This window comes from Mytilus trossulus, chromosome 2 (genome assembly GCF_036588685.1).
Source record: "Mytilus trossulus isolate FHL-02 chromosome 2, PNRI_Mtr1.1.1.hap1, whole genome shotgun sequence".
Taxonomy (NCBI): Eukaryota; Metazoa; Mollusca; class Bivalvia; order Mytilida; family Mytilidae; genus Mytilus; species Mytilus trossulus.
Window position 1 is genome coordinate 14,289,105 of NC_086374.1, and position 24,799 is coordinate 14,313,903.

General features: G+C 33.0%; 1 protein-coding gene across 1 annotated transcript in view; it reads right to left on the reverse strand.

Moving 5' to 3' along the window:
* Positions 1-19,533, reverse strand: part of LOC134705619 (uncharacterized) — a 28,361-nt gene extending 8,828 nt beyond the window's left edge. Inside the window, exons 1-6 of the mRNA XM_063564341.1 lie at positions 19,444-19,533; positions 17,081-17,185; positions 14,762-15,043; positions 13,785-13,902; positions 2,993-3,206; positions 1,813-2,687 (exon numbers count right to left, since the gene is read on the reverse strand). Coding sequence (XP_063420411.1) covers positions 1,813-2,687; positions 2,993-3,206; positions 13,785-13,902; positions 14,762-14,975 — 1,421 coding nt within the window. The 5' untranslated portion in view covers positions 14,976-15,043; positions 17,081-17,185; positions 19,444-19,533. The remainder of the gene's footprint in view (positions 1-1,812; positions 2,688-2,992; positions 3,207-13,784; positions 13,903-14,761; positions 15,044-17,080; positions 17,186-19,443) is intronic.
* Positions 19,534-24,799: the final 5,266 nt, after the last annotated feature.

Consider the following 24,799-nt stretch of genomic DNA (forward strand, 5'->3'; position numbering starts at 1 on the left):
AATTAAGCGGAATAAAATAATTTAAGACAGCAGTGAAGATAATTCTGTTTAATTGGTTATTACTAACCGACTTAAATAAAAGAGTGAGCTTTTATTACTGTAAATGTATAATGTCTCTAGTCTGGTCAAAGGGTCAGAGTGTCCTACTTAATTAAACGATAAATTGTTGAAATTAGATAACTTGTTTTCACGTGCAGAGAAATTTTGTTTATGACCAATGCATGATTGGATATCATCTTTCTTATTGGTCAATGGCCTTGCGGGTCAGCACGAGTTCACGTGTAAGTGCATTGTGGTCACTTCCTTTTATCATCAGCATTTGATGTGTTAACTTGTGATTCTTATCAAACAATTTGTTCAAAATTCCCACCCACATACCGCCCTTTATATTATCTTTTGAAGTAAATATGTTTATTTATGGGGCAGGTTTTTCTCCCCACCTTTGCTATTCTTTGTCATTTATTCAATTGACATGATATTAGTTGATGTAATTTCGTAGTAATTATGTATTATTATTTCATATTAAATATGAACTTTTATGTCAAATGTTTTATTAGCAAAATGTATTTTTTGCATTTTATGATTTTGAATAAATGACCTTTTTTCGTCAGTTTAGTTTTTATATCATATAGCAAATCAAGCTCAGACTCTGGCTTGTGTATACGTAGTATGTTTATGGTATCTAGCTGTCTGTCTTAAAAATGTTTTTTGATCATATTAAAGTTCCCCGTTTTAAGAAAAATTATTTCCCAAATAGTTACACTGCTTTACTATCTCAATGCTAGTGTTATTGTAAGAAAATCTGAGATTTTTGGGCAAACGTCCAAAACCAAACACTAAAGCTTTGGTTTTGTCAACGTTTACTCTCAATTTCCAAACCTTAAATGGCCTTCCGTGATGCTCGTGGCCAAAATATTTGAAATCCAAAGGTTATATAAAAGATGAAGAGCTATTATCCAAAAGGTCCAAAAAGTATAGCCAAATCCGTGAAAGGAATCAGAGCTTTGCAAGAGGGAGATACATTCCTTAATTTATAGTAATTTCTATCATTTTGTAACAGCATATTGTTAAGAACCAATAAGTCATGCTATAAATTTTAAAGTCATAAGCAACACGAATGTTTGCATTTAACGGAATGGGAACTTTTTTTTCTACCAAAACAACAAAGTTAACTTCCTGTTTATTAGGAGGTTTGAGTTGCTAAAATATAAATATAATAAAATTGAGAATTGAAATGCGGAATGTGTCAAAGAAACAACAACCCGACCATAGAGAAAACAACAGCAGAAGGTCACCAACAGGTCTTCAATGCAGCGAGAAATTCCCGCATCCGGAGGCGTCCTTTTTATAGTATATACTTTGCTCTTTAAGGTATCCGAATATATTATACAGGTGGAAACCGGGTTGAAATAGAAGAAAAGAATCGAAGCGCTTTGTTACGAGAAGGTGATAAATGCTTACTGTAATGAATATACATTTTTGTTTATGGGTAAGCTGAAGCACGCTTCCGGGTGCGGGAGTTTCTCGCTGCATTGAAGACCAATTGGTGTGTTCAGTTAATGAAGACACCTGTTACTTTTGTATGAAAAACGTTCACACATATATATATATGTTCCGGACCATATGAGTATTTGGACCATACGCGTATGGTCATGACCATATGCGTATACTCATATGGTCGGACCATATGAGTATTTACCCATATTGGCATGACCATACGCGTATGGTCCAAATACTCATATGGTCCGGAACATATATATATATAACAGGTTGAATTGTTTGGTGTTTTCCTGTTTGATATCAAATACTAACCTACTGGTAAACTGTTGAGATCCACCATTGACATTATAGGCAATATTACTTAAATGAATAAGTGGTCCAGTCTTATCAAAATGAATAATTGTTGTTATTGTATGATTTCTGCTGGTTAAATCAGTCGCACGAATCCAGACTTGGTGAGAGTCTCCGTCGCCTATGGTACGTGTTGTCATTTGGAATGAGGTTGTTTCTGATACTGGAGAGATTTTGCTCCAACTAAAATCTAGCGGAACACTTTTTGGCTTGCTAATAATTTCATGAGCCATTTCATATTTAATAATTCCTCTTAGATGGAATGTTTCATTTAATGTTCTGTCACCTTCGTTGTCGTCGAATTCTTCGAGAATCTGTTTATAACCATGTCTATTGATATTGTCACTTAGTCGAGGTTCATACGTTAATATCTTGGAGAGAAAATGTTCTTTGTCATGTAGATGATTGGAAAATAGATTTGTCCAGACTACATCGAAGTCAGTTACACCATCTAAATTATATTCCGTCTGCCACATATAGTCTGTTTCAGCACTAGCGGTAGATATATACAGACTGTTTGATGAGCTAACATTAATGTGTGACGAATCATCGAACACTACTATGCGTCTTACATATATAGAGTTATTCGCCTTGTCGTTTACCTCTAATATGCAGGAATACACGCCTGGTTCTGATGGTGTATATACTGGAAATGTTATGTTGTCGGCCATTATTTCTGTTATAAATGAAGGTTCTGGATTTGTTGTCGAAGTAATAAGTGGTTCCCGCAGACCGTCTTGTCCTGGTACGTATTCCATCTTCCAAACTTCAAAAACATATCGATATACACCCGAAATGGCATCACTCCAGCCTGACCAGGACGGACGTATAGCAGTCTGTGAAGGAAAAGAAAAAGAAATCAAAACAGGGGTTCATTGAGAGAAATAGTATTTTCGTTTAAATTTTGCGCGAGTCTAGAAAACAAAATTATGAGCCTGATACATCTGATGAGATCACATTATTTTATAAACAGCTTACAAATTTTACACAATGAAACAGTACAGACAACACTTCACAGGCAACTAATGAAATATTGGAAAACAAGAAATTGACGTCAACTTGGGTGTGAATTCGCAGCGCTGATATCACAATAGGGGTACTTTTATTCAAATATCCATTGTTTATATACATGTATACATACCACTGTTATATCGTCTGCCATTTGCAAAGGATTACTAGTATCTGTACAAGATGAATTTTGTATACAATAGAATGGCACATCAAAATCAAATCGGAATTCTAGTACCTCTTGCACTGACTGTCCACTGTAAGACTCTGGTTCATAAACTTTATTATTGTCTGTGTTCTTTAGACGTCTGTTTCCACCAGATGTTACAACAAATGTAAACCTGAATCTTCAAATAGCAGTTCATAATAAATTAACTTAATGTCAAATCATCATAAACTTATTTTCTTTATTGTTGATATTTAAAAAGATCTGTTAGATTTAATCTGGGTTAAAGTTTACTTTTTATCTTGATTTTATTTCTTCCTTTCCCATTCCGTCATCATAATGAAAAACGATACATGTCGCCAATCCCATATACAAGTCACACAAGTCACACTTATTTCTTATTCACTTTACAAGACGGTGCCATATATGGAGCAGAATCTGCTGACCATTCCAGAGCAACTGAGATCACCCCCATTTTTGATGGGTTCGTGTTGCTTAGTCTTTAGCTTTTTTATGATGTGTCTTGTGTACATTTATTTGTCTGTTTGTCTTTCTTTTTATTTTTTTGCCATGGTGTTGTTAGTTTATTTTCAATCTGTCCCTCTGGTATCTTTCGCCACTCTTTTACAAAAATTCCAACAAGTACCCATTTCATTAATATACGGTTGTTTAATGGTTTGTGGACTGTTGTACATGTTCTCCCTACTTGCAAATATTTTGAAATAAACGCCTTTATATCAAACATCTTTTATCATTAATACTAGGACAGGGGGAAATATAATCAGATTAGAATTATTTTAAGACGGCGTGTGACCAATTGTACAGACAGATAACGCCCTCCTAGAATACAATGCAAAAATCCTATTTAGTCAGAAAAAGTATTTAAGTCAGAAATAAATCCCAAAACTATAACAATTGAAGATGCCGATTATTGTCTCTATGATCGAGTTAAAAATGTTTTTACTTAGCAGAGAAATCACGAATAACATATTTGATTTCTATATTTGTGATATTATTTAATGATATTTTGATTTTTTTTACATGTTGTGAAAAATGTTTTGAACTTCCCAATTAAACGTGAATTAACTAATCGGGACCCCTATAAATTGTAACAGCCTTAGGATATTTGATTATGGTGTCATGGCAATGGTATTTGACCACCCAATGCATTTATCCATTGTATTAACTTAATGCTACTTTGTTATTTACAGTTTATTGAATAACAATAATAATTCATAGGCGTACAGAGTGTAAAGAGATAGTGTTTCCAAAGTTAATACACACAGTATGGCAAATTGAACAACATGTTGGTATGCTGCTATGAATTGAATTATTTTTTATAATAGAAATGACAACGAATATATACTAGTCAACAAAAGAAACAATACACGATTTTTTTCAAATTAAAGATGAAGTTTTCCGTTTATAGGACCAATATTGAAGGAAGTAATACTTAATGATTTTGGAAATATAAATCCGTTTAAAAAATAATATTTTTTGCTTTCATGACGTCATTTGACGATTTTTTTTTGACAAAATTTACTCTAAACGACAATTTAAGAACAGAAGTTCCAACTAATACTGCCAACCTCTTATTTAGAGATAAAGACAATGTTTGCCATCAATTCTTTTCTAAAATCAAAACTTTCTTCGTTTATTTGAAAAGCAAATTTCGGCCCCGCAAGAAATCGTTAAAATGAATGTATTATCAAATGATTAACCATAGACAGTATCACGTGTAAAATGAAATTAGAAAAAAAACGGTAACAATCTTAAAACTAATCCGAAAGGTTCCAAATTTACACTGTTGTTTTTATATCTTAAAGCATTGATTCGAGGCGAATTTGTTTTTTTAATTTTTGCATTTATTGAAACTTAAAAACAACATTTTGTTTTACCAAAAATTAAAAAAAAAACAAACAATAGTTCAACCCATTAGTTACAACATGAACATAACTTAATTAGCATATTGAATATTTTTCAACTTTGAAAAATAATTCAGCTCTTAGAACATTGTGTGTCGATTTTTTTCCTAACTTTCCGCATTTAGTAATTTTTACCCTATCTATGACTGCTTACACGGAGTTACTTTCCGACAGGTTTTGATTTTCATTATCATATATGAATACTTTGCAAATAAAATCTTTTTGAAAAAGTGTATCTCATTTTGTTTTATATTTAATACTTTTTTATATATTTTATTTATTCTAAAGACGTGTTTCTTTTCTTTTGTTGACTAGTATATATGGTCAATACATAAAAAGACAAAACGTAATAATAAATAAAAATAGGTTTGCCGAAGGATGTTTTTTTTTATTTATCCGCATTTTTTCCGGTTCATGAAGTAGCATTGAATTAATGCGAAAAAAAGGAAAATGTTGTGTGATCGACATAAACAGTCCATTATCCACCAAAGAGGGTATTCACTTCTTCACGGGTAGTAAGGTCTTCATATCGAGGAGCGTTTAGTACAGTGATTTTGTCATAATTTGGATAAGTTTGACATGGTTAATTTATGTTACTGCACACACTTATTGCCTCAGTTTTATTCACACGAGCAGATGAAAAGCAAATTAGATGTTTGAATCTGTATTGGAGGTCAAACGATCTACATTGGAAGTGTTGTTAAACGAAATAATGCAGAATAAGCAAGATATCGGAATTGCTATGGTTTGGTTAAGCGATTGACATGGTTCGGTTAAGAGTCCAGAAATTCGTCATAGTTTTGGTCAAGTTTGTCATGGTTTAGATCGAAATAAATATATATGTGTTTCACTTTAATACTTAAAATGTGTCTGATAGCGCCTGTTATTGAACGAAGTTACACTATATGTTTACTGCCTAAGAAGGACAAAAAAAAGCTTGTTTAACCAAATTTAGTGAGTGTTATTGTCAAAGCGTAAATTAAACATGTGATGTTACTTTTCGTAAGTTTTCTACAATGTAATTTTAAAATTCACTGCTCTTTTAAACTAGCTTTCGATATAATTATACAAAGCAATACAACGCGTTGCTTCTGCTTCACATAGAATCTGTTCTCCGTATGTTTGACTCTGCGTGAGCGGCATCACTAGTCAAATAGCTAAAGAATTCTACTTAAAAGTTGCAAAAAAGTGGCAGCAAGTCAAAAAGTGATTCAGTTTTTTTACATTTTTTCCTAGAAAACTATGCAAATGTTTGTTTTTTTTATTTTAAATTTTGAACCATTTTATGATGAACAAAAGGAGATGTGGGGTTGTAGGTTCATGATACAGTAACCCAGCAACAAAACTAACTAAAGGATATTAAGACGACATCATGAGTCTTCAACCATTCATGAAACCGAATTGTTACGCGTGACATGGACAACAGTTGTTTTAAAACTATATGTGAAATTACAATAAAAAACACTTTCAAAGTTCGAATTTAAAAAATGAAAGACCACAATTTCAATTTGGGATTTAGGCCGAAATAACGTTCAAGTTTATCATTTATTATTACGAATCAATAAAAATCTTTGTAATCAGTGTACTATGTAATGTGCAAATCCAGAAATGGCATTTTCACTGTATCCGTGATGAATTTCTTATGTAGAATGATAAATTAACAGACGACAAATTCAATAAATGCCGTAAAAAATGGCATTTATTGCTCATTCTTGAAGACCGTTCGGTTACCTATAGTTGTTAACTTATGTGTCATTTTGGTCTCTGTTTGAGAGTTGTCTCATTGACAATCATACCACATCTCCTTTTTTGTATTGGCAATTCTATATTCTCTGACAATTTGTTCAGACCGAGATCTATATGTAAGATTAAATATTAAATATTAAATATATCCTTTCCTATGACACGCCATCATTGTATACATAACATCTCCTTTTTTGTATTGGCAATTCTATATTCTCTGACAATTTGTTCAGACCGAGATCTATATGTAAGATTACATATTAAATATTAAATATATCCTTTCCTATGACACGCCATCATTGTATACATATACCTTGGACAACTAAAGTAGCAACCATTTGATTTTCTGATGGGAGATGGGGGGGGGGGGGGGGGAGGATTTGGGGGGGGAACCAAGGTAACTTGTAATTTTTTTCCATGCAAAATAACCTGTAATATTTTCCAGGCAAAATAACTTGTAAATTTTACCAGGGCCAATTAAACACATTTTTTATTCGAACATGCTAGGAGGGTTTGTGTCCTCCCCCAGTCTCTAGGAAAATTTTGAAGATTAAACTATCCTCTTTTTTTTCAATAACACATTAATATAGTTCTTTTTCCAAAAAGAAATCGGTTATTATATTAACTAATGTGCTATTTTAAGTAACTCAATTTCCCCCCTCCCCCGAAAATGATTGCTACCGGAAAAGCAGTTTACGATTTCGGTTTAAATATACAGCACAAACCTAAGACATGCTTGTTTGATTTGTATTCATGTTTGCCTAGCCATTGTAATTGAGATAGAGAACACATTTATACTAAAAAAGCAAACAAGTCATCCAAACCTTTTAACTACAGGCATTATGAAAATAGCTCTAATGAATGCATCTACGAAAATCAAAGAGAAGTCACATACAGATCTTCATTTTACGATTGAAGAGTGGTGACGTTTGCTTTACATTTGACGTTTGGATGGCTGCATAATTAATTTTTGTAATGCCATTTTATATACATATTATACAGTAAAGAAAAAAAAAGAGGGACGAAAGATACCAAAGGGACAGTCAAACTCATTATTCTAAAACAAACTGACAACGCCATGGCTAAAAATGAAAAAGACAAAAAGACAAACAATATTACACATGACACAACATAGAAAACTAAAGAATAAACAACACGAACCCCACCAAAAACTAGGGGTGATCTCAGGTGCTCCGGAAGGGTAAGCAGATCCTGCTCCACATGTGGCACTCGTCGTGTTGCTTATGTGATAACAAATCCGGTAAATAGTCTAATTAGATAGGTCACATTCATGAAAGGGGAGGGGTTGTACTTACGACGTAAGGAACATATCCGATATCATTTCTGGAACGGTTACTAGTATTCCATAACGGTTAACCAACTCGTGATGGCCACCGTAAAATTTACGAAGGGATGATTTCAACTTCACCATTTAGAACTCTTCGTTTAATAGCTTCCTTGACCAGCAACCCTCTATCAAGAAAAGCATGATAGGAAATGCAAGCACGGGAATATCGTATCAATTGGGAGATATATACTCCGTATGTAGGTGCTACTGGAATGTTTCTACTAAGGAATGGAAAGTTCACAATTGGAAAGCTGAAATCAACTCTTTTGTCGTAAAGTTTTGTTTTCAATCGACCCTCATTGTCAATTTCTAGATGTTAGTCAAGATATGAAGCCGACTTGACTGTATCTGAAGTATCCTTTATCTCTAATGCAATGGGATAGATGCGTTCCACATAGTCACCAAATTTTGAATTATTTAGTGAAAGAACATCATCTTTATAGCGGAAAGTAGAGTTAAAGGATATTGCTAACTTATCTTCCTAAGAAGTTCCTGTAAAGAAAGTTCGAGCAACAATCTAGTCACCTTGATATATGTTTGAAATTCTAATACTACGTTTTCAATGTTTTACTTACGAACGGTACAATAATATGACGAATAAAACCCATAAAATTAAGTACAGAAAAAATATCGATGATCAGTACATTATTTCCGAAATCAACCAAAAGTTTGTTATATTCGTGAAATTCAAGTGATCATCTACGACCAGCTTGCTTTTTAAATATCATCAGTTCTAAAGTCATGTGTATGCCCCACCTACGATAGTAGAGGGGCATTATGTTTTCTGGTCTGTGCGTCCGTTCTTCCGTTCGTCCGTCTGTCCAGCTTCAGGTTAAAGCTTTTGGTCAAGGTAGTTTTTGATGAGGTTGAAGTTCAATCAACTTCAAACTTAGTACACATGTTCCCTATGATATGATCTTTCTTATTTTAATGCCGAATTAGAGTTTTTATCCCAATGTCACGGTCCACTGAACATAGAAAAGGATAGAGCATGCGAGTGGGGCATTCGTGTACTGAGGACACATTCTTGTTTAAGACTATTTTCAGTTGTGCATGTCGAATTATAGAATAATAATGAGAATTCATCGCACTGCAAAAAATCAACATCAGAAATGATTGCACTTTCAGTGATAATTCATCGCAACTATAAACTAGAGGCTCTCAAGAGCATGTGTCGCTCACCTTGGTTTATGGGACTATAAACAATGGACACAGATAAATTCCTAACAAAACTGTCTTTTGATTATGGTGATGTGTTTGTAGATCTTACTTTACTGAACATTATTGTTGTTACAATTATGAACTTGGCCCAGTAATTACAGTGGAAAATATTTTCTAAAAGTCTACAAAAATTTATGAAAAATGTAATAAATTGACTATAAAGGGCAATAACTCCTAAAGTGGTCAACTGACTATATCGGTCATTTGACTTATTTGTAGATCTTTTTTCGCTGAACATTATTGCTGTTTAATGTTTATTTCTATCTATAATATTAAACAAGATAATAACCCAAAACAGCAAAATTTCCTTAAAATTACCAATTCAGAGGCAGCAACCAAACAACAGGTTGTTCGATTCATCTGAAATTTTCAGGGCAGATAGATCTTGACCTGATAAACAATTTAAACCTTGTCAGATTTGCTCTAAACGCTTTGGTTATTGAGTAATAAGCCAAAAACTGCATTTTACCCCTATGTTCTTTTTTTAGCCATAGCAGCCATCTTGGTTGGTTGACCAGGTCATCGGACACAATTTTTAAACTAGATACCCAAATGATGATTGTGGCCAAGTTTTGTATAATTTGGCTCAGTAGTTTCAGAGGAGAAAGTTTTTGTAAAAGATAACTAAGATTTACGAAAAATGGTTAAAAATTTACTATAAAGGGCAATAACTTCTTAAGGGGTCAAGTGATCATTTCAGTCGTGTTAACTTATTTGAAGATCTTACTTTGCTGAACATTATTGCTGACACTGTTTATCTCTATCTGTAATATTATTCAAGATAATAACCAAAAACAGCAAAATTTCCTATAAATTAGGAATTCAGGGGCAGTAACCCAACAACACGTTGTTCGATTCATCTGAAATTTGCAGGGCAGATAGATCTTGACCTGATTAACAATTTATTTTCTGTCAGATTTGCTCTAAATGCTTTGATTTTTGAGTTATAAGCCAAAAACAGCATTTTACCCCAATGATCTATTTTTAGCCATGGCGGCCATCTTGGTTGGTTGACCGGGTCATCGGACACAATTTTTCAACTAGATACCCCAATGATGATTGTGGCCAAGTTTTGTTTTATTTGGCCCCGTAGTTTCATAGAAGATTATTGTTAAGGATTACTAAGATTTACGAAAAATGGTTAAAAATTTACTATAAAGGCCAATTACTCCTAAAGCGGTCAACTGACCATTTCGGTCCTTGGATGGTTGACCGGGTCACCGGACACAATTGTTAAACTAGATACCCCAATGATAGTTGTGGCCAAGTTTTGTTTAATTTGGCCCCGTAGTTTCAGAGGAGAAGAATTTTGTAAAAGTTAACGACGACGGACGACGCCGGACGACGGACGCAAAGTGATGGGAAAAGGTCACTTGGCCCTTTAAGCCAGGTGAGCTAAAAATTGGTAAAAACTTGACTATAAAGGGCAATACATGTAGCTCCTAAAAGGGTCAACTGACAATTTCGGTCATGTTGACTTATTTGAAGATCTTACTTTGCCAACATTTATTGGTTTTTTTTACAGTTTTTCTCTATCTATAATAATATTCAAGATAATAACCAATAACAGCAAAATTTCATTAAAATTACCATTTTAGGTGCAGCAACCCAACAACCGGTTGTCCGATTCATCTGAAAATTTCAGGGCAGATACATTTTGACCTGATAAACAATTTTACTTCATGTCAGATTTGCTTTAAATGCTTTGGTTTTTGAGTTATAAGCCAAAAACTGAATTTTACCCCTATGTTCTTTTTTAAGTCATGGCGGCCATCTTGGTTGGTTGGCTTGGTCACGCCACACATTTTTTAAACTAGATCACCCAATGATAGTTGTGGCCAAGTTTGGTTTAATTTGGCCCAGTTGTTTCACAGGAGAAGATTTTTGTAAAAGATAACTAAGATTTACGAAAAATGGTTAAACATTTACTATAAAGGGCAATAACTCATAAAGTACTTATTTGTAAATCTTACTTTGCTGAACATTATTGCTGTTGACAATTTATCTCTATCTATAATGATATTCATGATAATAACCAAAAACAGCAAAACTTCCTTAAAATTACCAATTCAAGGGCAGCAACCCAACAACGTGTTTTCCGATTCATCTGAAAATTTCATGGCAGATAGATCTTGACCTGATGAACAATTTTACCTTGACAGATTTGCTCTAAACGCTTTGGTTTTTGAGTAATAAGCCCAAAACTGCATTTTACTCCTATGTTCCCTTTTTAGCCGTGGCGGCCATCTTGGATGGTTGACCGGGTCATCGGACACAATTTTTAAACTAGATACCTCAATGATGATTGTGCCCTAGTTTGGTTAAATTTAGCTCAGTAATTTCAGAGGAGAAGATTTTTTTAAAAGTTAACGACGACGGACGCAAAGTGATGGGAAAAGCTCACTTGGCCCTTCGGGCCAGGTGAGCTAAAATTGATTAGCATCAGTCAACGATTTTATGGATTCAGCTGCGTTAATTAGGAGATAACTGTATTGTATTTTAAGCTTGGCTTTCGTAAAACGTAGATTTTACTGTCGCAAATTGAGTTTACCTAGCGACGCGGAGCGGAGATAGGTAAACGGATATTTGCGACAGTAAAATCAAGTTTTACGAAGGCCAAGCTTGAAATACAATACAGTTATCTCCATTCTAATGCCACATATTAAAATAAATGTCATTTAATAAATATTTTGGCTTAAAAATGGCATAAATGAAAAAGTCCGCGAAACTGTTGCATTGTCTTTAGCAGCTAAACAATGTGACGTCATGTATTTACTCTGGATGTCAAACATGACTATTAAACATTTTTTTACTTTTCGTACGCTTCAGAATGGTTTGAATATAGACTAAAAGAAGATTTTGAGGCTCAAAATGTGAATATCTTGTTTATTTTTTTGAGAAATTACATATCCCAGAATTCAAAATGGTGGCTTTCTTAGTTACGGACTGGTAGAACGTTGAATCTAACCCCTCAAAATATTTATCAACGTCCAATGAAAATTGTCGTTACAAACTAATTGCATTAGAATTACACTTTTTTTGGCTTTAATCTTGTGATTATACATTAGAAAGTTATATTCTTATTTAATTTTGTTAAAACATACATTTAAATCAATTATTTCGTACTTTCAAAAAGTAAACTAACGCAGTTTTTTCCGTCATCGTTTATTCTACAATGGACATGCTCGCATATAACAATGAAAATGAACAAACTGGATTCGCACTTTATATACAATGGCAGTAATATTGTATAAATGCATCGTTTATAGTATCATTTAATTCATTCAATATTTTACTTTTTGATGTTATGATTTAGTATGGTGTGTCCTAGAATTGAAAATATGTCTAAATTGTACAGCTCACAATATTGGTTGCAGAATTCATCCTGAATTTTAAAGGAAGCTAGTGGTTTAAAACTAGGTCACACTAAATTAACTTGATTTTATTGTTTAAAACCGATCTTGTAAGTCTTATATGTCTGGCATGGTTAGGGCGAAGAAGAGTTTTTTGTATATACTGTCTCAAGTTAAGTTTCTGTAATGCCGTGAATATTGTTAGTAACTGTATATCATATTTTGCTTTTCTTTTAACAGAAATTAGGCTGGTGGTTTTCTTATTGGAAGTCCTATACATTGAATATAGTCGCAGCCTTTTAAAACATGCTAAGAAGTATAGTTTTGCTCATTGTTGAATGTTGAAGGCCTCTTGCTAACATCTACGTCATTTGATCTTAGGTGGATAGTTGTCTCATTGGCAATCATATTGCATCTACTTGCAACATATTACTACATTGTATGTGCGTTCTTAAGCCCTTTTGTGTTTCAAATGAAACAATTGTTGTTAATTTTGATAGTAACTCTTCATTATACACATTAAGAATTACATATCTGAACCATGTTCAACATGAACTAAAAAAGGACACGAATGAACCCAACCAAAGTAGGTATTTTTCAAAATAATTGACGGTAGTATTATATCAAGAAATATGTGATGTAACAGACAGAAAGATAATAACTTTTTTTTATGCACGTTAAACCAATTAGCAACATTTAAATTTTGACATACGCAAGCTTTATTCTGTGTTAAATCATTCACTATATGATACAACTTGTGATGTACTAACATATTAACTTCATACAAAGGTACTTACCAGCTTGAATTATTGATCAGAAGTTTCTTTTATAAAATATCTGAGTGTTTACATTTTTGCATTGATTGTCATAAAAAACACCGTCATGTCAAACTTATCCAAACTATGACAAAATCACTGTACTAAACGCTCCTCGATACGACGACCTTACTACCCGTGTTCTTCTAATCAAACATGTACCAATTAGAATGCAATACATAATTATTTTTATTTGTGGTCAGATTGTATTCGAAGTAACTAGACAAAAAAAAGCCCCAACATTTACTATTTCTTGAAGTTAATATTCAGTCATCACCTTTCAAGAACACGATTGTTCCCTCATTTAGGAACCATTAAGGATACCAAAGGACGAAGGCTTAAAAAAATACATACTTATCTCCAGAGTCAACCTGAAGTGATCCGACTATTGGAATAATACACCGTAACTCATCAATAGGCGATGTGCTATTCAAACCCGTACACTCAGATGTGAAAGTTGCGGGGCTGTCACCTGAAGAATATTGGTAATATTGATATAAAAGAGGTTGTAGTATCTCATACAACACCAATAGATACAGTACCTGGCCAAAAGTATTCGTCATCTTCATCTTTTGGCTATCTATTCATACAAATCCACATTAAAAAAAATGATTTGAGGGCATTTATGGTTAGATTTTGATCAACAAGGCCTTAAAAGACGTAGAATTGTCTAACGTATGTTTGTTTATTTGGTAATAGTTTTGTTCTCAGATGTTTTTGTTTTCTCTTGTATGAACACATACAATACATTTTTGTAATCTAATTTGGTTGAATATAGAGCGAATTTCTTAATTGTGAAAAACAATGATCCACATTAAAATATATAACCAATAACAATATAAACCTGTGAAAATTCTGCTTCCATTGGTACCAAGATGACTAAAATCATACCAAAAATGACCCCAAAACATTTTTTGAAAAAAGTAGTTTTATATACAATAGATAGGAAAAAATCTCATGTGACAAATACTTTTTATCTTTAAATTATCAAAGTAAAAGAAAACAAAGAGAATCATATAAAAGCATATGTATGTGGTGTTTAAGATACAACAGTGAAATTTTAAATGATTCACAACATAAAAAGTTGACATTCTACTTTAATTCCCTTTTAAAAATGTAGGGGTTATGCCAAGTAACTGAACACCACTAATGCCGGTATTAATTACTGCCCACATCAAAAACAATTAAAAATTAGAAACTACAATGTATATTGATGAAATTCCATCTAGATAAAAAGTCATACGAAAATTTAAGCTCGATATATTTACACACTTGAATGTAAAAGGCTAAATTATATGAAACTCATTTCATATGACTATGTTGAGACATACCTGAAGCAAATATAAGCGTCGATATCACCTGACCAGTTACCATACCAAATGTTATATCACTGACATAATTGGGAAATGTCTGTATAAAACCAATGGTGGAATTTTGGTCGAAAAAGGCATCCACCGAAAGTACTAACGAAGTATAATCCCGTTGATTTGACCACGTTTCTCTGTTAGCTGTCGTTGATGATACAGTATAGGAATATTGTACCATAGTAGACGAATTTACGTAAAATAAAGAGGAATTCGTATTTTGCAATACTGGTGTGTAAGAGTTGTCGACTGAAATAAAATATTTTATGTAATGTTACAAATTATGTTTAAATAAGTTTTGAAAGATGGAACATCAAAATATTGTAATTAGATACAATTAATATTAATATAATCTCATCTAACATATAACAATTGTCTATATGAATACATAAGGAGATGTGGTACATGTAGGCTTGTCCATCCTGTCACGTCTCAGTCATTACAGCTGAACGGACGTGCTGGGCTAGCCCTCCTTTACCCGCTATCTTCGATGAGGGTTTACAGTTAGATGATCAACGACTTACTACTTAAGATGACAGAAACCAATCCATGCCGTACAGATAGACGTAGTAGTTGGCATACCCGCGTTAACATGCACTCCAAAAACATTGTATTATGGGGAGTGTTATGCCGATTAACGTCCGAGGGCTGTATCCTAGGCGTTGGGTGATACGTCCTTCATTTCACTGCCTCACGGCTTTGGTCCTGACAACGCTTCCTTTCATCTTTAGAACTACGTCCACGATTCATCTACCAGTACTCAATCATCGAGGCTAGCGAGCTGCCAAGCTGACCAAACTGGCCCTGAAAGCAGCCGTTAGTGAAGAAATAACACCAAACCAAAATAGTAAACAAACAAAATCAACTCACCAAAACCAAGATGGCGGCCTCCATTTGGCGTTCTTTGCTACCTGTTCCTGACCCACAGCAGAAAATATTTAAACGCTCATCAATCGCCTTCGGGCACCAAGCCGACCGTGCGAGAGCTGTTTAGCCAGTTAAGGTCGTTAAACACTTCCGTTTGTTGTAGGATTGTCCATGAGACAAATATCCACTAAATTTCAAATGTTGTGAATAATTGTCTCATCGAAAATAATACCACATATCCTCTTGTTTTCATATAAACAACTGTTATGTTAGATAAGACCAATTATAGACAATCGTGTGTCCTTCAACAATGAGAAAATTCATACCGTATAGTCGGCCATTAACGGTCCCTTCATGAAATATATGAAACAATTCAATTGAGAAACTGACAGACCAATTTCTAACAAAACAATTTACGAAATACAAACATGACTGGCATAAAACCAACGACAACCAATGAACTACAGCCTAGTTTTAGTAATATTTGGATAATTTAAAAGTATGACTTGTGTAAGGTTTGAAAGTTCAAATCTATTGTAATATTCATAGACTCTTACAAAGCAGATCAACTGTAAAGTATACTCCTCTATCCAAATTACATTTTCTTTCTGTTTTAAATAATATCATATGCATTTTGTAGTATGTATGCACTTGTGTAAAAGTTGTATTTTCCAATTGAAACTTAAGAAATTCTAAAGTGCTTGGAGTTCACAATTATTCATACTTTATACTAGATATATGCAATTGTGTTTTTCGTTTTTTCAATATGAAAATTACCTTTTCTAGGCTACCAGATTTGTTTGTATTCCGAGTAAATAATAATGTCTTACAATTAGAGAATACGTTTATAAAGGTACTAGCGTTGTTTCTCTTCGCATCGACCAAGTTTTACAAATAGTATATACTGGCGGGAAAACAATTTCTATGGTATAATTTCTCATTGATACACACCAGTGGTGGTTGTTTTAAAAATGAGTATATTGGTTTAACTGGTAATTAATTCTTTAAGTGTATTAAGTGTGATTAAAGGGGAAAAGAATTATTCGTCTGCAAAACAATATATGTGAAAAGTGCTTACATTGGACATTTTTTAGAACTATTAAAATATAAAATTGCAAACACAGAAACACAATAACCATAAACAAAAGAAAAGTGTCTATATATTTTAAGAGCATATGTCAAGCTCTAAAACAATTTTTACACTCACCGTAAATGATTCAATTTTACGATCTCATAATATCACAAAATCTTAAATAATTACAATTACCGGTAAAATAACAGAAACAAAATCAAAAACAAAACTAAAAACAAAAACAGAAACAGAAACAAAAACAGAATCAGAAACAGAATCAAAATAAAAAAAACCCAAACAAACAAACAAGCAAACACGTTATTGACCACTATATACATATCACTTACAGTTTAAGCATGTTGGTCCACTGAATCCATTTCTACATACACATTGTTCCGGATTACCGCTGCAATTTCCAGGAAAACATGGCGATACGTGCGAGCACAATGATACTAAAACAATAAACAAAATAGTCCATGTTAATATAGGGTTACACACGGTTTTTTTCGTGAACTATAATGTATACACACCAAAAAGGTATGATTGAAGAACTGAAATAAATACAGCCATACATATAATTTCATACGGTTGAACGTAGTGATTTAGAGTGAAATTATTTTCTCTTGTCTTTTCATGATGTTTATAGGTGTGGTCAGTTTCCCGCCGAAACGGCGGTTTTGGTCATTCAGCATGACAGCGCCAAAACGATCGGTCCTCTTTTAAACACTTGGTAAATTTTGATTTTTACAATTAGTCCCCCCTTGCTTTATTTATTTATAAGATATATAGGATTGATATGACTGGAGGATTGTTTTTATTTTTTGGTATAATATTGTGTAAAGTATAAAGTTGTGTATATTTATGAAATATGTATATGTATAATATATTATATGGCCTTCCAAATACCGTTTCGATCCATTAACATCACTGAAGAGACATTTATTGTCGAAATCCGGATCTGGTGTACGAAAAAAATATCGACACCCTATGTGTGTGGCATAACATCGTGGCCACAAGTTAATTGTTTTCTGTTTAGTATTAAATTTATATCAAGATCCATTTTGTTACATCTTGTGATCAATTTTATTTGGCAATCGCCAATGGCAGTCATCAGGGTTAAATAACAACAGTTGTTCGACCTGTTAGTCAAATGCGTTTAGTTTAAATATACTTTTTTCACTTTTTTGGTCTTTTTGGAAAATGTCGTTTGTGCTGTTTTTAGACCCTTCTACAATGAAATTTGTTTTACATGCACACGTATAAAAATTGCGGTTCTTATCCAACCCAATCATGGGTTTGAGCGTAGTTTTCAATTTAGACTCGTATGTATAATATATAGAATCATATTCAAAACAGTGTGGTCCTGGCCATTGATTGACGACCTATGTGTGTAGCATAACATCATTGCCACAAGTTAATTGTTTTTTGTTTAGTATTAAATTTATATTAAGATCCATTTTGTTTCATCTTGTGATCAATTTTATTTGGCAATGGCCAATGGCAGTCAGCAGGGTTAAAGAACAACAGTTGTTCGACTTGTTAATCAAATGCGTTTTGTTTAAATATACTTTTTCACTTTTTTGGTCTTTTTGGAAAATGTTGTTGGTGCTATTTTTAGACCCTTCTACAACGAAATTTGTTTTACATGCACACGTATAAAAATTGCGGTTCTTATCCAACGCAATCATAGGTTTGAGCGTAGTTTTCAATTTAGACTCGTATGTATAATATATAGAATCATATTCAAAATAGTGTGGTCCTGACCATTGATTGACGACCTAAATTATCCCCATTGACTGGGACTGATTAGGTGAACGTTTGTCGGTAACAATCACTGCTCACTATGTACTTGTTAAAGATACTGAATCTGTCACCAAAGGTTCTCAACACCTAAATAAAGCAATTCGAAAAACGAATCCGGAATAATACGATGTGTTGATTTATATCAATAATATAAATCAAAACATAAAGGTTATTCCTGAATAATTTTTCGAATTATTTTATTATTAAAGGCGTTAAGAACCTTTGGTGACCCCACAGTTTAAATTCTATAATAAGTAAGAAGTCAGCAATGGTCGTTACAGACAAACGTTCACCTAATCTGTCCCAGGCAATGGGATAATTTAGGTCGTCAATCAATGGCCAGGACCACACTGTTTTGAATATGATTCTATATATATATATACATATGTGTTTATGAATGTACATGTGTAACATATTTAATAAACATAGCAGCTGCGTTGTCGTGTAGCTTTGCACTTTTATTATGAGTTTTGTATTTTGTATTTTTTCACATTTAAGGTTTCTCCACGGCATACATTATCATGGTGTGACGTAAATGAGACTAGTATTATGTAGTGAAGTTTGATATAGAAAGAATGTTGTTACAAGAGAAGAATCAAGACTTGTTACAATAAAAGTGCTTGAAATTTTATAAAATTGTTCGAAACACCACGAAGAATTCACAGTTATTAATCAGAACACGCACATTGCATTTCACTTGCAATAAGCACTGTATATTGGTTAAAGGCTTTGAAAACTAAGTTTGGTTAAGAGATATTATCAACTTCCTTTGAAAACACTCAATTGTAAACCTGATAATGTCGGTGCATGTAACAGGAATTTAATAGGTGGAGAAAACAATCTGTAAGTATACTTGATTCGTGTTTCGTTAAACATGCATTGGGTTTAAATATATCAATGGACTTACCACTTTGACACGTAGATCCTTTGTACCCAGCAGCACAGTGACAAGTGTCAGGGTTGATACACGATCCACCATTCTGACACACGGGGGAACACACAGCTGAAACATATACACAACTGTATTAAATCAAATTAATGTAAAACACTGTCTTACTGATTTATTCCCGATTATCCCACTTTTTAAAATTTTAGAGTTCTGATTGTCCCACATGAAAGTTTTGATTGTCCCACATTATTTTATGAAGTAAAATGTTGTTGTATAAACAAAGTAACTGTTGTTTCTTATGCTAAATAAACAAGAATTATTTTTTCACATTAAATATCAATTTCATAAAAGTATAAAATATTTATTTTAAAACAGTATATATAATACTAATTTTATAAAAGTATAAAAAAAAGTTTTTTAAATCATTAGATTAAGGCCCCTTTTATTTAAAAAAAATATGATATCTCAGATTTATCAACTACATGTTTATCTACAATGTTAGGTTATTTATAAAACAAAAGTCAATACCGTAATTTTACAAACATTTACTCTGTAAAGTTTTTAAATAAAAATAGATATATTGCATGCAATAAGAAAAGGTAAAACCTTATTTTCATTCTAACCTCCCACACGAACTTGTTCACGGAGAGATGTTTACACTAATACTTTCAACTTTACTAGGGAAGTCAGTGCAAATAAATACAACTTTCTGGACACTATTGAAGACTGCTTACACCCAATGTCAGATTCACCTGAACCAACATCTTTCTTTATTGATAACGAAGCTACTGTCTAGATTTTTTTTTATCATATCTGGCTTTCCTTTTCAAAAATAATTGTTAGAGATTGTTTTACCAACAATCCCACTGCCCGTAGCCAGGAATTTCAAAAGAAAGGGTCGGGGGAAGGGGAGGGGGTTGTTACATGGACTCGCGAGACAACCATACTCAACATTAACAGTCTCAATTCAAGCTGAACTTCGACTGTGACAGTGCTTATTGGTTTTCCGAAACCCTCCTAGCTACAGGTGTGGTCTTTGCCGTAAAGTGCATTCAACGAGACTTGTCACCAACTATATAAAGACTTGCATAAAAATAATAGAAGATGTGGTATGATTGCCAATGAAACAACTCTCCACTAGAGACCAAATAACAGAGAATTTTCAGTTTTAACGGCACCGTTTTAAAAAATATAAAACAATTTAAAAGAGAAAAACTAACTTAAGTACCAAACAATGAACAAAAAACAAATATGTTACACAGCTTAGGACAGGAACATACAGAAAATGACGCCAACCCTCACAATAATCTAGGACAGTGTTTTAACAGTACAAAATAAGAATTAACTATAAAAATCAGTTGTAAAGGGTACATCTCATCAAGGGATACAAACATAAATGCATATAAACAAGATACAGAGTGAACGTGGTCGACTATAATTATACATCCCCACAACAAAGACACTAAGTACAGATCTGAGATTATTAAAAAAAAATACTGACAGCTAGTTAGAGCCAATAATAACTACATGCATTTAAAAAAGTGTATGCATCTAAGACTAAAATATGTTAGTTATATTATTTGTTCTTTTTGTTTTTGAATATTTTATAAGTTACACTGATTAATAACCTGTGATATAAGCTACTCAATATGATCGGATAATCACTATCAAAACAATTCCCAATTGTCCCACATTTGAACTTCCCAATTGTCCCACAAACATGTTCCCGATTGTCCCACAAAATTTCATTACTTATTTACCTGTAATTTCAAAAAGTGGGACACTCGGGAAGACACCGTCTTACTGCATGCAAAATAAGGACTAATCAGGAGAACAAATACGTTATATAATCAATATGATCAAAACATTTAGTGCATACATTACAATTCTGATAAACCACACTCATAATTACAGAGAATATACAATTACAATAAAAAATATTCAAAAAATGACAACCGAATATATAAAAAAAAGCTACAACGACAATAAAAATACAATAAACATTGATTGAAAAACATTAAACTTGTAACATTGTATAGCACTAGTTTAAAATGAACTTACGGAGACTACAGTTTTGGTCGCCATTATGAGTCCATCCAGTACAACAAAAGTAGTCTGTCTTGTTATAAGTTTCTGTTATATTTTCGTATTTGCTACAGCCCCTGAAAACATGTCTATGATTTAATACAGTTTAATAACAATATAATTTAATACGATCAAACTAATAAAAAAACAATACATGTACAAAACAAACCTTTTTTCGTTTACTATTGAACTATGATCCATCCACCCACTTATACTTTATCATAGTTTTATTGGATGTTGCGCGTGTAAAACGTTAAAACCCGCTTCATTTTTTGCACCTGTTATTAGTCGGGAACCTGTTGTTCAGCGGTTTTCGCTTTTTTATATAGTTCATAAATGTTTCTCGTTTCTCGATTTTTTTTTTAGATTAGGGAGCAACCATTTAATTTCAAGGGGGAAGGAGTTATGGTTTTTTGTCTGAAATACAAAGGAAAAAAACCCAACCAATTATCGCAAAAAGCGCGACAAGTTTTTTTCTCGACGCTATCAATTCAAAATTTTACACTATATGCTGCACTTTGTAAATACAGCTGTTTCTCAAACAACGCCTCTTTTGAGGGAGATTTAGAATATTCATAGATAATTAAATGTGTTTACTTCCTGGTTCCCAGTTCTAATCTGTAGATTGCTTGTCATAGAGACATAACTTGGGAATGTTACCAGTAAATAAACATGTGTATATTGTTTATAATGAAATCTATGGTAACCATACAGTCGAGATAATGGTACAGAGATTTAGTATTAGTTTAAACTCTTAGAAGTTCGGAGCATACAAACGTTGAAAATATGCCTTACAGCCCTATATTTTGACCTTTAAAAAAAATAGTAATGCATATGAACTTTCAATTCTAGGATATGATTTCAAAACTTCATAGAACAAAAATGTGTCCAAAGTACACGGATTCCCCACTCGCACTATTATTTTCCATGTTTAGTGGACTGTAATATTGGGGTCAAAACTTTAATGTGGAATTAAAAGTAGAAAGATCATATCATAGGGAACATGTGTACTAAGTTTCAAGTTGATGTGACTTTAACTACATCAAAAACTACCTTGACCAAAAACTTTAACCTGAACTTCGCACTATCATTTTCTATGTTCAGTGGACCATGAAATTGGGGTCAAAACTATAATTTGGCCTTAAAATTAGAAATATCATATCATGGGGAACATGTGTAATAAGTTTCAAGTTGATTAGACTACAACTTCATCAAAAACTACCTTGACCAAAACTTTAACCTGAAGCAGGACGGGACGAAAGAACGGACAAACGGAGGCACAGACCATAAAACATAATGCCCCTTTACTATCATAGGTTGGGCATAAAAAGTGGTACAGTTTTAGCCGTAAAGGGAGTTCCTATGAGAAAATGCATTGTCAATATTTACAGAAATGCAACCTATAAGGTATGTGTGAAATCTGGATTCAAAATAGTTTTTTTTGTTACCTGTTTGACCACATTATTTTTGTCAATCAAATTGGGGATCATAATATTTGTTTAGGGAAAACCTACCCTTCTCTCCCTTGAACCTAACTGATCTTTCCCGTTAGTTTTCCTAGGATTAAAGTTTTTTTTAAATTATCCGTTACATTCGAATGGTAGCTTTACATGCTCGAAAATTAAGATATGGTACCGTATAGCGGGTTATTTTCGCGGGGTGTAAATTTTCGCTTATTTTCGCGGATAGAACAAAATCGCCAAAATAAATTCCGCCAATTTAAAAGTGTACATGCAAAGGTAATGTTAAAAATTGTTGAATCCGCCAAAATAATAACCGCCAAAATTTTTCGTATACCTTATTCAATGAAAATCGCGAAATTTTACAACCGCGAAAATAACCCGCTATGCGGTATTATTGCCAATGAGACAACTCTCATCAAGGGACCAAAAGACACAGAAATTTAACAACTATAGGTCACCGTTCGGCCTTCAACAATGAGCAAAGCCCATACCGCATAGTCAGCTATAAATAGCCTCGAAATGACAATGTAAAACAATTTAATCGCGATCTGTTTGTGTAGTTTAATGATATGTAGAGGCACTGGCTATGGACATACAGACAAAGGTGAACATTGGTGCATTGATTTTTGTGAAAAATACCCAAAACACTCTTACACAGAGTATATTCGCCACCTACATACTTACCCAAAGAAGAAGAATTTAGTACATATGGTCGTAACATTTAGCTTCTCTAAAGTTTCTGAACAAACATATCTACAGATAAAACAAATAAATATGAACATGTTTACTATATATGCAGGCAAATCATAAAAATAACCTATATTTGTTTTATATTTGTGTAAGCCATCGAGCACGGAGAGATTTTCAAATAAATTCAGACCAACTGCGATTGCATGTATGTTATATACGTGATAGGGAGATTTGGATGCTGGAAATAAGCTTACAATTCACGCAAGTTTCAAAATGAACACATTGCATAGTTGGCACAGAGCAAACATTTAGGCTATCAAAAACATTTATGTACAAAACTGCATGAAAGATATGTAAAGTATAGTTATAAAAAAACAGACGTGGTGCAGAAAATCCGCCAACTAAACGTTTATCCATACAAACTACAATTCAATAATGGAAAATATTACTTCTAAATTTTCAGCTATTGTTACATGTAAGCATTCTGTCAATTTTGTTTAAAACACAGTGAAGTGTTGATAAGTCAACTTACCCACTCCAGTCAGGTGTTTGTTGTGTAGACAGATAAAGAATGCTTAAGCTTAAAATAATCTTCAAAATCCACGTCATTTTGCAGAAAAATTACAGAATTACTGGCAAATAATTTGTACTTTCCATCCTTTCTAAACTACCAAACAACGAACTGTATGTTAACATAATGGATATTAAACTTTTGTGTTCTTCGTGATTGACCTAACTAGATATTCCTTTCAATTTTCATTTCTTATTGTTTTAATTTATGCTTTGGTAACCACCTTATTAAACACAGACGCTATTGAATATTGAATTTAAAGGTTTATAGGCACCATTAGCTGTATTAGTAAGCAAGTATAGTGATATTATATCAAGTTACTTAAAACTAATATAGTCAGGTAGAAAAGTTAACCCCAAAGATCGAAAGTGTGATAATATTCTTTGTTTATTATTTTATCTCAGCTATCCAAGTGAACATCTCAAATTCCGGTTGATCGGAGAAGTGTCACATGTATTAATGCTCATTCAATATTATATATGCAAGATTGGAAATGTGCTTTAAAGGGTAACCCCACTTTCTGTACATTAAATATAAACCGTATAGAAACATCTTTAATGTATCT